Source organism: Danio aesculapii, chromosome 22 (assembly GCF_903798145.1).
Source record: "Danio aesculapii chromosome 22, fDanAes4.1, whole genome shotgun sequence".
In the NCBI taxonomy this organism is placed as follows: Eukaryota; Metazoa; Chordata; class Actinopteri; order Cypriniformes; family Danionidae; genus Danio; species Danio aesculapii.
In genome coordinates, this window is record NC_079456.1 from 15,920,241 (window position 1) to 15,943,434 (window position 23,194).

A 23,194-nucleotide genomic window follows, 5' to 3' on the forward strand; every position below is an offset into this window, starting at 1 on the left:
AACACACCTGAATCAACTTATCATAACATCAGAAGAGACTCCAAAACCTGAAGTTAATGGGTCAGAAAAGGGAGACATCCAAAATATGTACTGTTTGTGTGCCTCCAGGAACAGGGTTGGGAAACACTGGTCTAATAAATAGGCTATTAATATAACATATAAGTATTATGTAATTGAAAAGTATCGGTAAGATATCCATAATGAATAAATAAAATTGTATAATAAATAGGCTAATTATTCTGCCATAAATGTAGTGTCTATTTGGTAAGTACTAGTATGCAATCTCTTATAATTAAATATTATACTTTTTTATTTTTATAATTAAGTATTATTTACTTTTTTAAAATGTAGGAGCTACTGACAGGTCTACTCGCTAAAAAATAAAGCAGCCTAGATAATAAACAAGTAGCCTACAATAATGGGGGGAATCAAAAATAGTTACTTTGTTTATAGGCCTACGTATAAAGACGGCTTGCCATAATGATTTGGTTGAGATGAAGCTTCTTGTGGAACTTTCAGTCTTTTTTCGTATCGACAGCTAGTAGATGCATATCCTCGGGAACGCGCTGTTGTAATGCGTTTAGACAAGATCCATATCCCATCCAATTAACAACATCAGCTGCGACTGAATTACACTCTTACATGTGTAAATGCCTTAATATCACTTATAAATTTCCGCCAGAGTACAGAATATCATGAATATGCAACGGCGTCGAGCATCCAAGTTTTGAGGCGAGATACTCGGGAGAGCTCGTGCACGCAGATCTGAATAATGCATGAACGCGCATAACCGCGCAGAAAAAAAACAGGCTTTTGTTCTCATCAAAAACATCAAAAGTATAATATCAAAACCTTTATGCTCATCATGGGATGTAAACTCATGACACTGAGATCAAGAGATTATCAGAGATCAACAGGCTTTAGAAGTTGGAAAAAGCTATCGATCGAAAAATCGAGTGAGAAAAGAATAAGTTTGCTGCACGCGTATAAGTGAAATATCCACATGATGGTTTGGATAAAGAGGTAATTCAGCAACAGTACATCAATCAATTTTTATGCAGGGAACTGAATTCCCAACAGATTTCTATATGCTCGGGGTGATAAAAGCAGCTTCTTCTTTTTTTAATGGGAAGCCATAAAGAGTTCAATGATATTAAAGCATGCATAGAAGAACAAAATAAAAGTCATTAGCAATGTAAATCAGCCTCTTACAGTAGGATCACTTTATTGCAAATCAAAACATCCATTCGATGCGGATGAAAAATAATATTGCACACCATGTCAGGAGAATAAAACTAATAATAGGATATAACCAAACAGTTGAAGCTATTCTAATGCCTCAAGACAGTCTCATAAAACAAGTATCATGAAGATTTAGTTTTATTTGTTTGAGCTGTAGGTGTAGTCTTCGCTGCTGTGGACGCTGAACCACTTGCATCACATTTCCTCCCTTGGGTTGTGGAGTTAGATGAAGGACCAGCATCTGTAGAACAAATAAAGATCCATAGGGTAAATTTACAACACTTATAGAATGCTAATTAGTGCTAAATTGCTTATGTATGTGGTCTCAGATTTGTAAATGTAATACTATAAATGATTAAATAAACATTTGTTTTATTAATGTAGCTAAAGAGAGTTAGACTAGCTATTATCTCAGTATTCTATCTAATATATTAATAACAGATTATTAGCCTCATAGGTAAAAACTAGACACTAAGCCTTCAAGCTTTGCTTGCATCGCTGGTTGATTTATTAGCAAATCCTTTGATGATTAGCTTGTAAATTGTAGGTTTACCTACTAATGTAAAATAAAAAATTAAGATGCCATAGAATAGAAATATGGATATATCTAGGCATATCTGAATAATAAGTGCTTAATACATGGAAATGGCATCCCAACAAACACACAACGTTGCCTCAACGTAACGACCTTCCTACAACGTTGTGCCAACCTTGTAAAAAGATTGAGGATCTACATTGTTGCTAAAGGTTGTCACAACGGTGTCATAATGTTGCCATTTAAACGGCCGTTGCTTTAGGTTGTGTTTAGGCTGCATGGACAACCACTGTACAACATTTACTCGTCATCAATGAATCAGTTTAAATTTCAACAGACCGTTCGGCGTCTCATTCAACAATGACAGAGGAGATGTGAGTATTTATTATAATAATATTTATTATTATAGGAGACGAAGAGCTTTATTTCTTCTTGCTTAATAAAACATCAGTGGTCATTTGTGTAGTCCTATTGTGTCAAGCTCTGATCTGTCCTCTCTTGTTCACTGCCTATGTTGACTTGTGGCTGCTGTGGATCCATCTCTGAACTGTATTCTCTGTTGGATTTGTTTCTATCTCTGACTGCGTTCTCCATACTAAGCCGGGCCTTCGGCTGCGCTGCACGGGCTGATGTATTCTCCAGTGGTGTAGTGTCCAGTGTTAATTATTTAATGTTATCTAAACCTTATTTTATACTGTTTGCTTATACTTAGATGTGTACTACATACAGTACACATCTAAGTATTCTGAAATATTTAATAAAAAAAGTTTGATTATATACATTTGTGTGGCATTTTTACACTTTCACAAGTGCAGTTCACAAGTTCACATGTGCAGTTATCAAATTAAAAAGGAAAAATAATTTAAACAATATTTAAAATTATTCCTGCTTATCCTGTATTCTAGGCAGTATTGATAGTCGTCTGAACGTAATTGTAAGAACGTCGTCTCATGGTTGATGAATGTCACACGACAACATTGCAACAGCCTTCTCACATCTTACATTTCTACGTTGTAACAATGTAGCGAGCACGTAGCGAGCACGTAAGTGGCGACGTTGCCTTTGAAAAATTACAACGTTGTACAGATATTGCTACAACGTAGATGTGTTTGTTGGGATACCATGAATCTCAAACATTGTTTCCTCGTTCTCATGTAAATCCTGTGAGTGCAAAATCCCAATGAAAACAGGCCAATCCAAGCAACCCTACTGAAAAAAAAACAGTTTAAACCAGCATAGACTGGTTGCCTGTTTTTAGCTGGTCAACCAGCCTGGTTTTAGAGGGGTTTTGGCCATTTCCAGGCTGGTTTCCAGCCAATTTCACCCTGGTCTTAGCTGGTCAGGCTGGGAGATGACCAGCTAAATCCAGTTTGACCAGCCAAGCCAGGCTGGGAGCCCAGCCAAAACCAGCTATGTCCAAGCTGGTTTTAGCGGGTCATTTTCCAGCCTGACCAGCTAAGACCAGGCTGAAATTGACTGGAAACCAGCCTGGAAATGGCAAAAACCCCTCTAAAACTAGGCTGGTCTACCAGCTAAAACCAGCCAACCAGCCTAGGCTGTTTTAAGCTGTTTTATTTAGCAGGGAAAACAGCAGTTTCTTATGGGATCATTATTACACACAATTCACAGCAGCATTTGATTGGCCAAAATGTTTCCTTCTGAAATTACGACACCCTGAAGAGTCGTAAGGTTTGTTATTAATTTTAATTAACAGGAAAATAAATAAATAAATCAACCGAAACAAAAAAGTAAAACTTAATTGAAATGTTGTAGTTTGTTTTTGTTTTGTTTGCAATAACTTATTTGAATTTAAATGTATTATCATTCTATTCTTAAATATGTTTGGTGTCTATTTATTTTCTATTAAGTGACTATAAAGTTAATCATTATTAAGAGGTTAGGTCAATTAAAATGGCATCAAATTACGGCAGGTGAATGTTAACATTACTTTGATTAAGCTTGAACTTAAGTTTTAGCCATAGAGTTAACCTGCCCCGTGCCAGGCTAGTTTCACAGCATAAGTTGCCATAGTAACGGAGTTTGAACTATCGCACATTTAATTTATGAAACCGAATCTGCCAATAATAAACTTGACTTACTAAAATAAGCCTGGCTTTTTCTGTAAGCTTGGTTTATAGAACAGGCCCCTGCTATTCCTGACATACCAATAACGGATTAGCCTGACAAGCTAACACATCACTAGCTGATTATCCAGTTAGCTTGGATTTCACTGCCACAAACATTCTCTTTTTTCAGGTAATTCACAAGGTAAGTGGTTTACCAATTAGCTTTGCATAATGCTACAGTAGTATGCTAACTGAGTAGCCTGCTATTCTAACATACCAGTAAAAGATTAGCCAAATAAATTACCAATCATTAGATGAAAAAACATTTAGATTAGCTTCTTCAGCTAATTATGATTCCCACCCATTTTCTTACACCAACACTTTATATATAAATGTTAAGACATTTCATCTGATATTTATCCCTCTAACATAGCAAGTCAAACAGTTGAAGTCAGAATTATTAGCCCCCTTTGAATTTTTTTTTCTTCTTTTAAATATTTCCTAAATGATATTTAACAGAGCAAGGAAATTTTCACAATGTGTCTGATAATATTTTTTCTTCTAAAAGCAGTTTTTAATTTTTTAAAAGTCATTTTAAGGTCAAAATTATTGGCCCCTTTGAGCTTATTTTTTTCTATGGATATTTTGTTCTACAGAACAAACCATCGTTATACAATTACTTGCCTAATTACCCTAACCTGCCTAGTTAACCTAATTAAGTTAAGCCTTTAAATGTCACTTTAAGCTGTATAGAAGTGTCTTGAAAAATATCTAGTCAAATATTATTTACTGCCATAATGGCAAAGATAAAAGAAATCAATTTTAGAAATGAGTTATTAAAACTATTATGATTAGAAATGTGCTGAAAAAAAACTTTTCTCTGTTAAGCAGAAATTAGGGAAAAAATAAACAGGGGGGCCAATAATTCTGACTTCAGCTGTATGTCCCATAAAGATCAGATGATGCTTTAAAAATAATTTACATTCATGAAACAAACATGGCAGCATTTTCCAGTTTTATTTCGAGTAATAGGATTTTTCAAGTAATATTAATTTTTTTAGTTATTTTATTATTTTCATATTTGTGATTTGATACTTTTCTGTATCTCCTCTGGACATGTTTGTGATTTGTCAACGATGTAAACAGTATGTTAGGGAATCAATGATAGACTTGATTTAAAATATGTGTTGCTATGATTAACTGAATAGAAAAATGAACCAATTTTAAATAGTGAAATCATATTATCATCCAATGACTATCAAGCTACAACATTGTTCACAGTCGAGTAAATCGTGCTTATGTTTGGAAGTCATACTAACATGATTTCAGAATGAATACTTAAAGTAGTGTGGTAAACAATAAAGATACCTTACATAGACGTATAAGTTCATATAATTTGTTGCACTCTTAAAAGTACGTCATGATAATTCATCTGTATTAGCCTTTTAAAATTCTGCTTTACTAGTTTATTAAATGCTAATGTCTGAATGTGCAAGCATAAAACCAACTTTACCTCAGTGCATATCAAAGCATGTAATCCACTCATTTGGATGAGCATATTCTTCTCCAGGTATGGATTTATTCACTGAATATCTTTACCTTGAGAAGTCTGGTTTTCTAGTTGAGCCTCTGGTTGGTCCACCCACAGTTTATGTTTTGGGTTGTTTGGGAATTGTTTGGTCAGTCCACAACTTAAACATCGTACAATAGTCTTATGTTGTCGCCCCTTTCCTCCTTAAAACAATTCAGATTTAATTAACATGGTTAACTTTTAGATAGATGGATGGATGGATGGATGGATGGATGGATGGATGGATGGAAACCTTACTTTTTTGTCGTACAGTTGATGTGACACCTGGTATTAGTAAAGTGTAGCATTTCTTGCAAATGGTTCTCTTCACTGAAGGGTCTCTTTTAATAGAAAAAAAAAACATATTTTGCTGAAACTCCACAACTTAAGTTTGTATAATTAAAATTCCTTACATTTATTCATGAAAACACTTATAGAGTACATACAGAATACTTACTGTCTGAGAACCAGTCGTTTAGAGATCATCTTCTGTGTGAAGCAGTAAAATCGAGCTAATTCAATGTTCTCTGGATTTTGAGCCAAAACGCAGTGAGCAGCCTTTGATTAACCATAAGAAGAAAACATCAGGAAAAGATTTGGAGATATTCAAATGATTACGTATGATAGAGAGTCTGACTAACCTGATAGAGGAAATTGAGGCGTTGAAATGCTTCTTTATCTTTTATATTCCCAGCCATGTGTCTTTATAAACGTTTAGCTGATCTTACAAACTCAGAAAAGTGTGAACTTGGAGTGCATAACATTACAGCACGCTTGTATAATTCCTTCTGCGTCTCTGAATCCGGTAAAAATCACTCTAGTTACAGTATTTCGCCATCTAGTGGTGGTACTTCATTACTACTTCATTAAAAAAAAGAGTGTGAGGAATGAACATACTGCGCCTCATAGCGACAGGACGAAATAACGCTGATTTGTGGACTTGTGAGTTGTATATCAAACAGTTATATGCATGTTTACAGCTGAAGATTATGAATTATAACATTTTTAAGCGTCATATAATCTGTGGGAGTTTTGAATCACGGCTAAAATTACAGTTAGCTGCTTTGCTAACAATGTTTTGAATGTAGTCTGTTTTCTGAATATGAAAACTAAAGTTAATGTCGACATGATGAATTGCAGATTTTACCGTCAACGTGATATTTAAAAGAGTTTTGTGTTTGTGTATGCACACAGCATTTGCAAGATATTGATTTGCTTCGTTGTTTTGAGTGTTACTTTATATTCAGTGGACAAATCAACTGGTTGCACAAAACCAATTTCATCCACTTCCAGACAGCCCTTTTTTATTATTTATAAATGTTTTCGCAGTCATTTTGTGTCGTGTGAAGAAAATATTAAGTGGATATTGTTGCTGGACTAAAAATGAATTTATTTATTGATTTGTGGCCTAAAATAAGCGTTTGTTACTAGCTAAATATTAAGACTTTTCTTAAGTTACTGCTCTCAAGATTTTTTTCTTCCTATAAAACCATGACTGTAAATAGAAAAACAAATCATGAATTATTTGAAGCTATTTATTTGAAGCAAAAAAATAAATATATCTGAAAGTATTACTTCTAAATATCTGAATTAAGTTTTTTCTACCCACTATGTCTTGTCAAAAATACAAATTTATTCATTTGTTTTCTTTCTTTCAGCTAATTGAAAATTATCTTAAAAATATTCACTGTTAAAATCATGGGTATTTGTGAAAGTTTTAATATTTACATTTTAAATAATTGTGACTAAATTAAAATGAAATATGTTAATTCATATATATATATATATATATATATATATATATATATATATATATATATATATATATATATATATATATATATATATATATATATATATATGAACTTATAACCTATAACTTTCTTATTGTATGTAGTTTCAAATGAAATTATTACTCCAGTGATTATTGCTTTTATTACAATTACCATTAATAAAAATAATAATAATAATATTCATTCGTTTTCTTTTCAAGTTAGTCACTTTATTAATCCGGGGTTGCCACAGCGGAATGAACAGCCAACTTATCCAGCCTATGTTTTAAGCAGCGGATGCCATTTCAGTTGCAACCCATCACTGGGAAACATCCATACACACATATTCACACACATACACTACGGACAAGTTTAGCTTACCTAATTCATTTATACCACATCTTTGGACTTGTGGGGGAAACCGGAGCGCCCAGAGGAAACCCACGCGAACACGAGGAGAACATGCAAACTCCACACAGAAATGACCCCAGATTAATAAAGGGACTAAGCCGAAAAGAAAATGAATAAATGAATATATATATATGGCTGATTCCAGCGTTATGGATGTGACATTTGCTGTAAAATCTCAAAACTGTTGTAAAATCTGTCTCAATTGACAGAGGAAGTATAAGTTTATATTATATTGAAACATCTCTTTATATTTATCAAAACAACTAGCCAAAGAGTTGTGGGAGCAGAAAAATATCAAGCTGTAAACATTTTTTATATTTTAAATGAGGAAAATAAACATGCGTTATGGATGTGACAAAAAAGGCTGCAAGTTTACAGTATACAACATGCTTTGTAGAAATTCTGTGAATTAAACTGCACAACCCAAAAAAACTATGCTAATCAAAATGATAAGAGTTGGCTCACGATAGAACAAACTTGATTGATTTTATTTGATTTTATATTTTTGCATTTATGAGGAAAAAGCTTCATTATGGATGTGTCATCTCTCTGTTATGGATGTGACAGATGTGAATTTGTCACTTGTGTGACTTTGATAAATCAAATATATTTGTTTGAAAACACTGACAGGTATTTTCTCAGTATTTTTAAAGCACTGTAAAATACAAGCCTACACAAAAAGCGCAGGAACAGTTTTGCTGTATTATTTTTTACTTTTTCATGGCAAGGTTGACATTTGCATGGAATGTATATATATATGTGTGTGTGTGTGTGTGTGTGTGTGTGTGTGTGTGTGTGTGTGTGTGTGTGCGTGCGTGCGTGCGTGCGTGCGTGTGTGTGTGTAAAGCTATATTTTTCCTACACACAAATGTTTTTTTTCTAAAGTTTTCTGGTTTATTATTCTAGTATATAATTTAGATAATTTGCTGCCCTCTATTGAGCTGACATTTTCTTTATAAATTGTTGAAACTTTCTCTTTCATCTTACCAAAAGTGGCTGTAAATTCAGTTATTTGATCATTTTAAACAGTTCGCATTATTAATCTATTAAAGCAAAAACTAATGATATTTATAAATGAACTTTATTCATTTTCTCTAACTAAATAAGCTTTAAAATAACATAAAAACAGATGTAAAAATCTATCTATCTATCTATCTATCTATCTATCTATCTATCTATCTATCTATCTATCTATTCCTGTGTTAGGAGTGTGTGCAGGGTGTGTTGAACACACAAAATTGGCAGAAGTCTCTGGACACACACAGGGGCCCTTCCTCACATGTCCCCAATGCAGACTGTCAAATCGCGCAGCATGTGAAGCCCCTGCTAGGCTGCAAAACTTTCTCTCTGGATACTTCATTAAGCGGCTCTAAATGTGCCTGTCCTCCGGATAATAGCTACTTTCTTCAGTCTCGCCTCGTGTTTTTCCCTTCACATTGGCTCAGAGGGCTTTTCCGTGGACTGACTGAGATGGTGCAATGCTCCGCGGGACAGCACCGCGTGTCTGCTGGATGTGGATCCTGCTCTCCAGTGTGCTGATATGGAGGGTTCAGAGCGCCGGTGCGCAGAGCTGTCATGAGGTCAAAACCGCTTTCCAGCTGCGGCAGGTCGGTTCATTGCGGTGGGTTCCGGAGACAGCAGCTACAGGTTTGTTTGCACCGGAGGAAACTGTGTAAACAGTCACATCCTAAACTATGTTTCCTATGATGGCTAGTTAGCTATAGTCTTCGTCAAGAATAAAAATTATGACCAATTGAACACGTTGACAAAAAGCAAGGATTTAATTAACATGTTTATGTAACTAGAAGTTACAAAATATACTGTTAAGTTGCAAACAACGACAACTGAATTTTAACCGTGTGTAAGAACACGTCAGGGATTTACAGTAATATCATGTTAATTACAAGTTAAATAGCCCACATAACTCGGCATGTTGTCACATTTAATAAAGTTTTCGTAGTCGATAAACAGCTAATTTTGTAGCTAATTTTGAACGGCAAAACAATACATGAAACAAATAAAATGGAAGCGCTAACGTACAAAACTAGGAAAACATAGTTTTCGCTAACAACATATAACGTTAAATAAACACGCCAGTTACTCCAAACTATCAAAAACATTTTGAGGAATGTGTTTGATCATCTTAGTCTTTGATCATTTAACCGTTAATTCTCAACTTTAGGTTGTCTAATTCTGACATTTATCACAAATGATCTTTTCAATTAATAATTTTGCCTTGGCTTAGTCTCTATTTCAGGGGTCGCCACAGCGGAATGAACTTGAACTTGAATCTTTAAAAGTTTAAAGTATATTATTGGTTTAGTAACCTCTATTAATGTTATAGATTACAAATAGAACAATGTTTTTTATTTGTTGTGTGTGTGTGTGTGTGTATTATATTATATTATATTAAATAATAATTATCCTGTAGATTTTTATATTTTTTACTATTTTTTGTGAGATTATCTGAGTATTTTTTACAAGGAAAAATGTTGCAGGCTTTTAAATGTCCATGTTTAAATTAACGTGTTTCTTTGTAATCATTTTTAAACTTTACTAACATTGCCTTAGTGAAAATTGTATCTACACCATGTTTTTTCCCCAGTTTAATATCACTTTAAATATGTATGTATACGCTGAACTATATGTTATATAAAATGTGACTGAAAAAGCTGTCTAACAAACAGGTCATTTTGATGACAGAGCATAAATCAGAAATGCCAGTGGTGTTGACAAAATGAAAACGACTGTAGGATAGGCTGTCAAATGTTTTTCATGTTACGCATTTCATGTTAAATCAAAAACGCATTCCTGAACTGAAGTCATCTCAAAAATGCTTGCGAGTTCCTATGAAATTGAAAGCTAGACATATTTGCTTTGTCTCACATTCTTGTTTATGGAAAAGATACGTTGAGAAAGTATGACCATTACAAAAAGTTATATTCTTAGTACATACGTTCAGAGGCCATGTGTATTGAGAGGTGAGAGAGGTCAGCCGAATGCCGGTGATCACAGTCAGCTGCTCTAATGCATGGCTTATGGGGTCCCATTGGTGTAAAATTGGTCACATAGGATAGAGCCGGATGACTGACAGAGCAGATATTATCTGTCTTGGTCACATGTTTTCCCTTTTACATGCACCTACTTGCCCCTATGCCACACTTTTTGTATGTTAATCATGTCCCATTAGTATTTTAAAGAAAATGTAATGATTAGAAAGATTAGCATTGTTGTAGCATTAAATCAATCGTTATTGAATGATAAAAGTGCTGAATAATATCACTGTACCCGTTGCAGCTTCACTCTCAGAAATAACGGTACAGGAGCTGTCACTGGGGCAGTAGCTTTTCAAAAAATACATATTTGTACACAAAGAGTCCACAGTGGTACCTAAAAGGTGCATAATAGTACCCAAATGTACCTAAAAAGCACCATTATGGACCCTTCAGGCAGGGGCGTAGCAACCGGTGGGATACGTCCCCCTCACTTTTAGAGACAGACCATTTAGAAACAGGTGATTAATAATTATATGAACGTATGATCTCATACAGCTGTCCCCCCACTTTTAAAATGTCCGTTACGACCCTGCCTTCAGGTACAAATAAGTAGGTAAGGTACAAAAAAGGTACTGCCCCAGTGAGAGCTCCTGAACCTTTATTATGAGAGTGTATGGTTCGGATTTTTATTCTTTGAGTGAGATGCTAGATGCATAGTCTAATGCGATTCAATGATTTATGCTAAGCTAAGCTAAAAGTGCTCCTGCTAGACCTGGAGACTGGCTGAATGGATTCATTCAATTCAATTCACCTTTATTTGTATAGCGCTTATATAATGTAGATTGTGTCAAAGCAGCTTCACATAAAAGGTCATAGTAAATAGGAACAGTGTAGTTCAGTTTTTAGTGTTTAAATTCAGTTCAGTTTAGCTCAGTTCAGTGTGGTTTAATAATTACTACTGAGAGTCCAATCACTGAAGAGCAAATCCAACGATGCACAGCTCTACAGATTCCAAACCATGCAAGCCAGTGGCGACAGCGGAGAGGGAAAAAAAACCTTGAGAGAACCCAGACTCAGTTGGGCACGACCATTTTAATTTCTCCGCTGGCCAAACGTCTTGTGCAGAGCTGCAGTCTCAGCGGCGGAGGCTGGAAGCTGGCCTCAGCGAAGACTCGTCTGTCTCTGGAGCGTCACAGGAACAGTCTCATGTTCCACTCCTCCATGACCACCATAGTAACTGCTCAGGATATGGCCTGGTCCAGAATATGGAAACCTTGGGATCATCTCGTCATTGGTCTTGGATCGAATCAGTGACTCTGCATAGTCTGAGGGCCTCGGGAAGAGTATCCCCAGGTGGAAATGGAGAATAAAGAGAATAATTAGCGTAGCTGCTGTTCATAGTTTATATAAACAAGATGCAGAACCTGTGTGGAAACCCGCTAAGTGGTGCATTGAGTGTATGCTTTACTAAACAGATAGGTCTTTAATCTAGTTTTGAATTGGGATAGTGTGTCTGAGCCTCGGACGTTATCAGGAAGGCTATTCCAGAGTTTAGGAGCTATAAATGAGAAGGCTCGACCTCCTTTACTCGACTTAGGATTCATAAATGGTAAAACTCAACTGTTTAACTCTAGAGGACTTGTTAAAGGAGCCTATCTCCAAAATCTACTAAAAACTTCTTTGTTTTGGTAATCAATTCATCCAAAATTTGATGGCATGGGCAAAACAGGCTTAGTTTGAAAGAAGCTCTTTAAGATACACCCTTTCAATAGGCTCTCTATGCACTCTTTGCCCCTTTTCCACCATTAATATTGCCTTGATGAAATCTGGCATTGTATTGTTGATATAAAGCACAAAAGATATTAAGTCTGATGCAAACATGCTGTACAATTACTCAGAAACATTATGAACAGTATGTTACTTGACTTTGAAAATTACATTTACCACAGGAAAGCCATTCGGTGTGCATAATGTGTTTGTTAACTTGGAAAAATACTCTAGAGGAGGCATTGCATGAGGGTTAAAAATTGTGCGCATTACTAAACCATACAATCTTCCAATTTACAACTCCAAATCTTTGACCAACCAAATATATAAGTTCATACAATTTGTCTGCCCAAACTTTCACAAAAAAACCCTTCAGGTTAACTTGTAAAAATGCTGTACAACTACTTATAGTCAATGTAAACAGTATGTCACTTGAATTTGAAAATTACATTTACCACAGAAAAGCCATTCAGTGTTCATAATCAGTTTGCTAGCTTAACTAAATACTCCATTAAAAAAATACTCTAGAGGAGGCAGTGCATGAGGGTTAAAAATTGTAATCAGAATTCCAACCTATGAGAGTTATGAGACATGTGGTTTAAATATTCACAAATTCTTCTAATTAAGTCACCTTCTATGATTAATCCATCACAGATGCAGATCTTCTCATCTGTAAACACCAGGGTCCCACATGCTGTACCCGCAAAATGGAGGATAGCTACTTCTCAGCTGCTCAGAGAGACACACTCCAAAACATTCTCTCCTATAGCTTCGAACTCAAGTATCTCATCCTGGGCCATGCTTCTTCCTTCCAGGGTATGTATTAAGATGGAATGAAGCTTATTGGTCAAACAAACACTAGGACTGTGCTTTTTGCATTTGCAGCAGCAGCCGGAGTAGGTCAAGGGATCAAGTCCCTGCCACAGCAGGTGGTTCATGGGACATGTTATTGCTTTGTATGTGTTGTATGGGAAACACAGAGGTGGTGTTTAACATTTCTTACATTGTACATTATGACTTTCCAAGGTTACTTGGAGATTTGGCTTTTGTCCGCTGTTTTTCATGCTCACAGGATGATCCTTTATCTGCCTGAGGTCTCCTGTGAAGCAATACATGTGCTTCCTAGAGGTTGATTGGCGCTTTAGGATTAGGACAAGGCCTTTCACAACCACTGTTTGAATAAAACATACAAAAAGAACCAGAACTCACACACTTAGGCCAGTTCTGTGAATATCATTATCTCCTCCGGTGCATGTATAGCATGTGATGACATAAACCATGCAATCTTCCAATTTACAACTCCAAATCCTCGCCCAACCAAATATTTAAGTTCATCCAATTTGTCTCCCCAAACTTGCACAAAAACCCTTTCAGGTTCACAGGAAAAGGGCACAGCCGCTGTCCTCTCTGTCTTTGCTGCCAGCCGAGTGAATATTTAACGAGTGTAAAGCAAACGAAAAGAGAAATGTTGAAATTCTTGGCGTATCCTTGGAGATCCGTCTCAGTGCACTTCAATGTATTGCTCTATAATGAGAGCTTTTGAAAAGATCAGTTGTCCTTTTCTGCTACTATTCGCATGGTTGTAGCTGGTGTCCTGTTTAAAAGAAAGAAGGTTTGTAAAGTGTTTTTCATTCCCACGTGAAAGAGGATTTTTAATGTAGACCGCTTTTTGTCTCTACGACTATACTTGTGTGTTTAAGGGTAAAGTAATAACTCAAGTACGAACCTTATGGATTCATTCGGGAAACGTAACTTTCTTCCATGGAAGGCAAGGGTAAATAGATTTTTTTTTCATATTAGGGAAAAGGACTAAAATATACACAAACACAGACATGTGAGAATCAAACATTTGATATTGCTGACTTCAAACCTACCTCAAAATATTGGAAGGAGCATGAACCGTTAAAGATCTGAGAGTGAGTACATTTTTTAGCTGAACTATTTCTTTAAAAAGTCCTCTCTGCCCTTCAAGTGATTTCACTCCAAAAGCAAACCCAACATATGCTACTCACGTACTAGCTATCCAACAAAGCCCAGCTATCCTCTTTAACCTGAGAGGAACTAAAAATACTTGTGTGCTTCCTTGATCTAAATTCAGTCCTGGACTGGGTACAGTGAGTGGAGTCTGACACTGATGTTTTTTAAAGAAGGACCCATATCGATTCCAGCAGGCTCCAAGTTAATAGAGCAATCATTGAAAGGCCATCCAGGTTGACCCTTCTGTCTGTTCTTTCAGAACATCCCGCTGTCCCAGAGGTTAGAGGTCAGTTGTAGTTATTCCTAGGCACCCTCTGTGACCCCTAAGTATGGATCGTCCTCCCCGCATGCCTCCATGTCCCAGAATCACATGAGAAGAACCCCAATACTTCATCCGGGTGTAATCCCTGGCCATGTCACTTGATACCAAGGTGTTTGGATGTAGTTGCCAAGTTACACCCTGAATTTAGTCCTAGTGCTGTAAGTCTGAGGTTGAGCAGTTTTGTTACATAAATTTAAGTTTGAAGTGTCAGTGCTTGAACCTGTTCAAAGCAATTCCCACTTCCCAGTCATTCATACAAACTGCCTATCCCGGGTGGTGGTTTAGGGCTTGGGTGAAAGGATGCAGATACTATTCCTTGCCCAAGGAGTTTATTTACATGATGTTGTGGGAATTCCAGAAGAGACACCAAGAGATAGCAAGAGCAGAGATCCAATATTTCAAGATTCCAGATGTATTTCTTTTAAAACCTCAAAGGTTTGTTTTAGAAAGTTTCTTTTGGGTGCCTTTTAGTATCACGGGCCAAACAGATGTTCTTTTGTTCCTGCATCAATAAAGTGCAATCATAATTTTCGTTCATTGTTAGCATTTGAGCAGTTCACAAAGAAACCAGACAGAGCTGGAATACTTTGGTCATTATGAATGAGATGACACTAAAGCAAACTGTACTTTGAAGGGTTCTACCAGCTGTCTACTTAAGCACCCGTCTGTCACTTGTCACACAGATGTTAATATGCCATTGTAAATAATGTATATGGCACAACAGACTATGATCCTCAACTTCCATTTGAAGACCATAGGCATAGTGAGGTATAAAATGACGCCCTGACTGCTAAAATTGGTAATAAGCTAGTCACACCTGTCACATATCTCCAAACTAACCTTCAGCCCAATAGCGCCAGCCCAAAAGATCCATGGATTAAGTGTTGTCAGCTCCCATTAGCCCAATGGAAAGAGAGATTAGATATACAAGAAAGAGTCGTAAGCAATGTGAGACAAGGCAGAGGTGCACCATGACAGACTAGTATCTTTGACCCTCTCGTAAATGTCAAACAAAATTACAGCAATTGTTAGCCTCTCATGTTACGAATGTTTATCCATTTAGGATGATTATGAAATAGCTGTTCATGGAGGTCTTTTATGATGCTTGTTCAGTCCAAAATCTTTCTTTTATTTTCTCTTCCCACAGATACCTTCCATTCCCTGCTCTCGTTCACTTTAAATCATACCTACTCCCTTTTCGACACCACCTACGAGACAATCTCCCAAGATGCAAGACCATTGGTGTCCACCCTCTTCAATGACCTTGATCTCTACCTTCGAGGCGATGATAACATCTCTGTGGAACACTCAGTTCACAGATTTTATGACAAACTCTTCCCGTTGGTGTACCAGCATCTGGTCAATCCTGGCCTGGGTTCACCTGTTTCAACCTGGTCTGCCGAAGGAACTGAGTGCCTTCGTGCCACACGGCACGATATCAATCCCTTTGGCCGTCACCCACAAGAACTTGCTCAGGGACTGTCCAAGGCACTTGTGGCTGGTCGTGCTCTCAGCCGGGCACTGGCAGTCGGTGCAGATGTACTTAACATCACAGAGTCTGTGGGCATGGGACGAGTGTGTGGACGTGCACTAGTCCGCATGTTGTTCTGTCCTCACTGTCGAGGACTGACTCTGATCCGGCCATGTGGAGGTCTATGTCTCAACGTGATGCGAGGTTGCCTGGCAGGCGTGGCTGAGCTGGACGCTCCCTGGCGACATTATGTAGCGCTTCTAGAGGGGCTGAGTGGGGCATTATCAGAGGGATATGAAGTGGAACTGGCACTTCTACGCATCCGGGAAGGAATTAATGATGCCATCCTCACTGCGCAACTGCACGGGCCACATCTTAGCGCCGTGGTGAGTCGTGCTACACTCTGATTCATAGAACACATTTATTTTTATTCCACAAACGAGCTCCACCATATGTTGGACTAATCAGTTCTAGTGGGCATGCACTTGCAGCAGCATGTTTAGTGACTGGTGCATATCAAATGTCTTGACCAATCGTAGTCTGTGCAGTTTCAAGGCTTCCGTTTGCACTTTTAAGACATTTTGGCTTGAATCTGAAATAAATAGCTTGAATAAATTAGCATTTCAGCCTAAAAAATTCTGCTCTAGCTTGTGTATAATGAAGCACTATGATTATTCTATCTGCAAGGGGTTTATTATTAGCTTAATGATTAGAACCGTGATTATGTGGTAATATGACACGCATTGTAAAAAATGTGTTGGTCATGACAGTGTGACTATGGCTGTCTGTAAGTGAATACCCATCCGCCCACCCTGAGGCTATTCATACCATCAACGCCAAAGTCTATAAGCATGGCATGGGATGGCCGTCTGCCGGTCTCTCTCACTTTACTCTTTCAGTGGAATCATAGCAGAAGGGGCCACAGGGGTCAAGAGGTTCATGACAGCCCGGCTTTGCACACATCATGTCTCAGTGCTGACAGATCTATATGTGTAGGTCAAGTTTGAGACAGCATTCCCACAAATCTGTCTCAAAGAGTGTAGACATACCATTCAGAATGGGAGATATTATTTCTTAAGCCTCCAACTACAGCACTCATAAACACTAACCGCAAGCTTACCGCTCTACAATAGAGGCTGCTTATGGGAGTTCACCCCTCCTTGAATCCATCACTGTATCAAATGTTTCTCTCTCACCGATGCCACAAGACTGGAATGACTTAGGGTTCGCATTACCTGGTCTGGATTCAGGCGTAAGAGTTGGAAAACAGAGTGCTAGTTAAAGGGATAGTTCACCCAAAAATAACAAATTGTGTCATCATTTACTCACCATTCAAATTTTCAAAACCGTTCAACACAAAAGAAGGTATTTTGGAAAATGCTAGTTGCTTGTACCCATTAACTTACATGACATACATGCTAAACTAACCAAATTATTTACTGAAGTTATGATTTGGCTAAAACAGATGGTTCTGGTTTGGGACCGAGAAAATACATAAAGTGGCAGTGTATTTAAAAATTTAAAAAGTGTTTTGTGTTCTTAGCTGTGCTAACTACTAGCAGTGCTAATACTGCAAGCTTATATTCTTCGTAAGTGAAAAATGTTATTTTAAGCCTTTTATTACTTGCATCACATGGTTTTGCTCATGGTTTTCTAGGGTATGGCAATGCCACAGTATGTCTCTATGTGGGCATTTAGCTAATTAGGCTAGTTTCTGCTAGTGTGGGTTGTGGATGAAGTAGCAAAATCACTGTAGAGGTATGTTTACACATGTTTTGATGTCAAAAACAACTTTTAAAAGTTAATCAGCATATGATTCATCCTACCATCCTTCATCCTCCATGATTTCATGGTAAAACCGGCAGACAGAATACAATGCAAGTCTGTTTTGTGCTACAAAGTAGTCAGTCAGGATTTAGAACACAATAATAACATGCCAAACATTCATAGCTAGAAACATTTGCGCTAACAAGCTAGTATGGAGTATTTTGGGGGCCCTCTTCATTGTCAAATTGATACTAATAAAACTGAGTTGATTAGAATTGTTATCGTCATTGTTTATAAGATGTCTATATGTGCCGCCCGCAGTGGCATTGACACGGAGGACTATGGGGCCTCTCCAGTTCCTCACGCTGCATGTGGTCTGGCGCTATCTTGGTGCTGCTTGAGTTGTTTGGGTGTTGTCTGGTCTCAATCAGCCTGATGTCCTGCATGCAAATTCACCTCTGGACAAAGACGGCTCTCGTGAACCAACCGGCCCCTTCCCAAAATGCAATGCAGCTAGCGAGGGGCCAGAGCAGGGGGAATGAGAAAGTTCGGCTAATCCTCAGATAAATAAAGCTCTGTAGAAGATATACAAATACAAACACGTTTACACGCTCTTATAGACAACTTTCTTAAAGCCTATTCCACTTTATTTTGAAAACATGTCCCGAAACTTGCCCTTATAATGTATGTATCTCAATGTTACGGCATTAAAATCCAGTATTCAGTGTTAAAAGACGTCTATCATGCAAGCTTGCTCTAATTAAACTTATTGTAAATTATACTAGAGTGTTATTGTGCCACTTACTAGTGTCCACTAGATGGAGCTGTTTGTTTGAACTGGTATATGTCAGCTCACAATTTGTCCATAACATCCAGTGGCTCTTTATTCCTCATCTCTCCCTCTTTTTTTAGGTTGGTAAAGTCTGCGGGTCCTTGACCGAATGGGTGTCTTCCACTCCAGCCAATTCGACTTCGGGAAGTTTGACTCCGTCAGTGAATCCAAGCCTTGAACTCCAAACCTCAATCATATCCTCCAGCCCTACAACACTGCCTGACACAGGCAACCAACACGAGCACTTAGCTCTCAAAAGAAGGTGAGAATATAGCATACGTAACCTATATTTATCTAAGAATAGGAAACTCCAACGAAGACTTTGATTACATGGGTAGTTGACAAATAGGCAGTAAAAAATGCTTTAATGTACGAAATCTGACGTATGTAAGAGGTCACTAATATAAAACGAAAAATTAAGAAAAACTAATCTTAATAATGTACAAATAGCGAGAGAGCGCTATATCTTAATTTTTGGACACATCGCATAGCAATATTTATTTGATATGGAATGTTAAATAATATTTTTTTTCTACATGAATTGTCGGACATTTGTTGCACAAAGGTGCTACAGAAAATAAAGTTCATTATTATTATTATTAAGTTTATTATTTTCAATAAATTTAAAAGATGTCAGTACTAATTATTTTCATTTTTGTCATGTGCGACAGTGCAAATACTATGTAAGCAACACATACAAGCAGTAGCTTATATGTAACTTGTCTTTTTTTTCTTCACAAATCCCCACATGTCGATGACTGCAGGTCTCTGCCTCTCAAAGCATCCAAATATGACAAACCGAGGAGCCTGAGAAAGATTTCAAAGTAAGACTAAGCATTTGTGTTTCCGTTCATACCCTTAAGATTTTTTTAAATGAAATTACCTCTAATTATTTTGTCATTAAAATCACATTGGCTGCCAGCCTAAGAATGTACTAACGATTTAATCTCACATCAAATAAACGTGTGCGAGCAAGGAAGAACGCTGTCAGCATTAATAACGGTAACAAACAACAAAAAAGGCAGCTTGTGTCTATCAGTGTTTGGGCATGTTTGATTAGAGAAATCATGATGACTGGGGCAGAACTGGTTGTACTCTATAATTAGGCCCGGTTTGATGGTTTTTGATCACCTCCTGAAAGCCTGAACTTCCTGCAGGGAGTTTATGGGCTACATCCAGCGGTACAAATCTTTCTTCTCCAACCTGCCCGAGATGCTGTGTGAGGGGGAGGTGGTGATGGATGAAAACACCTGCTGGAGTGGAGAAGACGTGGTGGAGAGGTGAGCTTGAACTCTAATTTACATGTTAATGCGTGGATGAATACGGGTCAATGACATGGTAAGATTTGATTTATTCCAAAATGCATTAAAAATGCACATAAAATTAAATAGCTTGACAAAGCAGTTTTAAAATGTAAATGATTCAATTATCGCTTAATGTAGTATTATATTATATTATATTATATTATTCTATATTATATTATTCTATATTATATTATATTATATTATAATATATTATATTATATTATTCTATATTATATTATATTATATTATATTATATTATATTATATTATATTATATTATATTATATTATATTATATTATATTATTCTATATTATATTATAATATATTATATTATATTATAATATATTATATTATATTATTCTATATTATATTATTCTATATTATATTATATTATATTATATTATATTATATTATAATATATTATATTATATTATTCTATATTATATTATATTATATTATATTATATTATATTATATTATATTATATTATATTATATTATTCTATATTATATTATATTATATTATATTATATTATATTATATTATATTATATTTATTATATTATATTATATTATATTATATTATATTATATTATATAAATTAATAATAATAGTATCAGAATTTCAAAGAAAACTCTCATGTGGTCTCATAACACATGACATTTTTTCTGCAATAAATGTAAGCGTAAATCTGAAACGAAAGTATAAACCCAGCAGGCACACAACATCATAAGACGTTAATATTAGGTTAGATTTAGATCAAGATTTTATGTCCATTTTCTTGATTAGGAAATACGTAATTTTAGGTTTTTATGATTTTACGTAATATTAGGTTAGATTTTACGTTCAATAACGACATCAAATTCTGTTGATATGATTTTAGGTTGTGTCGGAAAGTGATCAAAATCTAAAGTCAACCAACATCCTAAACCTGATATTTAGTTGTCAGGTATGGCAACCAAAATCCAACGTCTGATAGACGTCATATTAGTAACGTCCACACAACGTCAATCTTCTCATCCAGGATGATGTGACGGCAGCCATATTGCCCCAGACCGCACACCACACACACCAGCTGATTGGTGGAGAGGAGACAAAGTGATGAAGCCAATTATGATGGGGATGGTCAGGAGACCATGACGTACAGAGGCCAGTGGGCAAATTTGGCCCAAATTTGGATGCTGGTGGTAAACGCCTACCCTTTTTCAAAGGACGTCCTAGAATTTTTAATGACCACAGACAGTCGGGACCTCGGTTTAATGTCTCATCTAAAAGACTGCGCTAACTGAGCAGTATAGAGTCCCTTTCACTATACTGGGGCATTAGGACCCACACAGACTGCAGGTTGAGCGCCCCCTGTTGGTCTCACTAACACCACTTCCAGCAGAAGTCTAGCTTTCCGATGTGGTCTCCCATCCAAGTACTGACGAGCGCAGCCCTGCTTAGCTTCAGTGGGCAACCATGTGAGAGTTTCAGAGAGCTAGCTGCCGGGTATTTCCCCATTTCCAAACAAGATGTCCCCACGATGTTGGGCTACTATGTCAATCTGACGTAATGTTAACATCCTTTTCTGCTGGGAATGTTTCATGTTTACAATCATTTTGAAGGGTCTTTTTACATGGTACAATCATGTAAACCTTAAATTGAACATTTTCCTTATTTTAAGTACTTTTTTAACATTATGATTTGTCAATGGCCCATATTCCTAGAAACTAGTATATCATATTTATTTACATTAATGTAGTTTTGCACATTAATGTAGTTTTGCACAAAAAAATATGATCTTCAAGCTAACTGAAAACTTATTCATCATGTTGTTTTTGCATACCATTCAAATGAATTGCAAATTAAGGCTGTTAAATCAGATATATGTCCAAAAAAAGGTCTACATCCTCTCTTGGAGGTCATGAAGTTCATAAGATGGCCAGAAGGAGTGATGGTTGCCATGGATTATCGTGGCTTTTCTCCAGTCCCCTTTCGGACAGAAGCTTCATTCAGAAAGTTCTGGAGCTCTATTGTGACACAAATGAGATTCCCTGAAAAAAACACACACACACTTAAAATAAATATTTGCATATAGGCGCTTTTGCTATCAGCATATATCCATTTGGACACACTCTTTTGGCTTACGCAACATAAAATGACTGTGACCACTTCGCTTGGATGGACACCGTTTTATAATTACAGATATTTCCCCAGTCAGGCCTCATTTGCTCCTCAGCTTTGGCTTAAAGGTTAAAGATCCCACTTTCTACACACCCACCCACCCCTGGACAAATTGCCCCATCGCTGTCAACACTACAGCAGTAACGCAAGGCTGGCAACGTCTATACAAGGGCCCCCGGTGGCAAAAACACAGCTCGTCCTGGAGACTGGCCACCGTTACCAAGGGAAAAACTGACTAGCTTGCTAATAGTTTGTTTGGTTTGTGGAATCTCTGTATTAAGACAAGTTTTAATTCTGTCAAACTAAATTGCTTTGTCTGAAAGATAAAGATTTGGTGGCTCCCTAAGTGCCATTAGTTGGTTGCTTGTGTGACTAATACAAAATGGTATTTTTGGTATATAACAAAAAGTAATCACTAAGTCTATATCTTTCAGAGAAAGCGTTTCCATTTAAAATATATACATTTATGCTTTATTTATGTCAGACTTCAGAAACTACAAAAAATGTTAGCATAGAGGCAACATACTAGCTTGCTAATCTATCGCAGTAATGAATGGTCATACTATCTATTTACAGGCTTAAATACAGCTATAACATCCTTTAAATTTTTAAATACAAAGATTTGACAAATTTCAACAGACTACGAAAATAGATTAGCAAGCTAGTCTGTTATGCTAACAGTGACAGAAATTAATGGTCATATACAGTTTTACAGATGTAGTAATTTAGATTCATATTTTTGTAAAAGCATGTTTTGTATTTTCTAATACAGAAACAAAAATAGCAGGCTAGTTAAAGTAGCTCTATGCTAATAGTCACAGAAATTAGCTGTCATACACTACAAAACCAGATTAGCAAGTTAGTCTGTTGTCTTTCTGCTAATAGTGACATAAATTATTGGTCATACAGTCCTTATACAGCTTTACAGACACACAAAGTAATTTATCAAAGAATTGCTTTGTATTTTCTCTTATACGGGGCTACATAAAGCATTTAGAG

At 36.5% G+C, this 23,194-nt stretch overlaps 2 protein-coding genes across 3 annotated transcripts in view; one reads left to right on the forward strand and one right to left on the reverse strand.

The window, feature by feature from the left end:
- Nucleotides 1–1,200: 1,200 nt before the first annotated feature.
- rpp21 (ribonuclease P 21 subunit) lies at nucleotides 1,201–6,206 on the reverse strand. The gene is made up of 5 exons (XM_056448065.1): nucleotides 6,055–6,206; nucleotides 5,871–5,971; nucleotides 5,672–5,754; nucleotides 5,443–5,577; nucleotides 1,201–1,483 (listed from the first exon to the last, which is right to left on the reverse strand). Exons 1-5 carry the CDS (start codon nucleotides 6,109–6,111, stop codon nucleotides 1,365–1,367), a joined length of 495 nt encoding a protein of 164 aa, XP_056304040.1. The 5' UTR covers nucleotides 6,112–6,206; the 3' UTR covers nucleotides 1,201–1,364.
- A 2,647-nt stretch (nucleotides 6,207–8,853) lies between these two features.
- The window catches only part of gpc5b (glypican 5b), a 62,152-nt gene continuing 47,811 nt past the window's right edge, over nucleotides 8,854–23,194 (forward strand). For both annotated transcript variants that reach the window (XM_056448266.1, XM_056448267.1), the window contains exons 1-6: nucleotides 8,854–9,243; nucleotides 13,014–13,175; nucleotides 15,806–16,515; nucleotides 18,809–18,990; nucleotides 19,493–19,552; nucleotides 19,886–20,008. In XM_056448266.1, the coding sequence (XP_056304241.1) occupies nucleotides 9,075–9,243; nucleotides 13,014–13,175; nucleotides 15,806–16,515; nucleotides 18,809–18,990; nucleotides 19,493–19,552; nucleotides 19,886–20,008 (1,406 nt within the window). In that variant the 5' untranslated portion in view covers nucleotides 8,854–9,074. The remainder of the gene's footprint in view (nucleotides 9,244–13,013; nucleotides 13,176–15,805; nucleotides 16,516–18,808; nucleotides 18,991–19,492; nucleotides 19,553–19,885; nucleotides 20,009–23,194) is intronic.

What these genes read in the sequence shown, in the direction of transcription:
- rpp21 (XM_056448065.1), bottom strand. Translation starts at nt 6,111, where the DNA reads ATGGCTGGGAATATAAAAGATAAAGAAGCATTTCAACGCCTCAATTTC. An exon ending in AAACGACTGGTTCTCAGACA is followed by an intron (nt 5,755 to 5,870) that starts GTAAGTATTCTG and finishes TTCTATTAAAAG; the next exon opens with AGACCCTTCAGTGAAGAGAA. An exon ending in ATCAACTGTACGACAAAAAA is followed by an intron (nt 5,578 to 5,671) that starts GTAAGGTTTCCA and finishes AATTGTTTTAAG; the next exon opens with GAGGAAAGGGGCGACAACAT.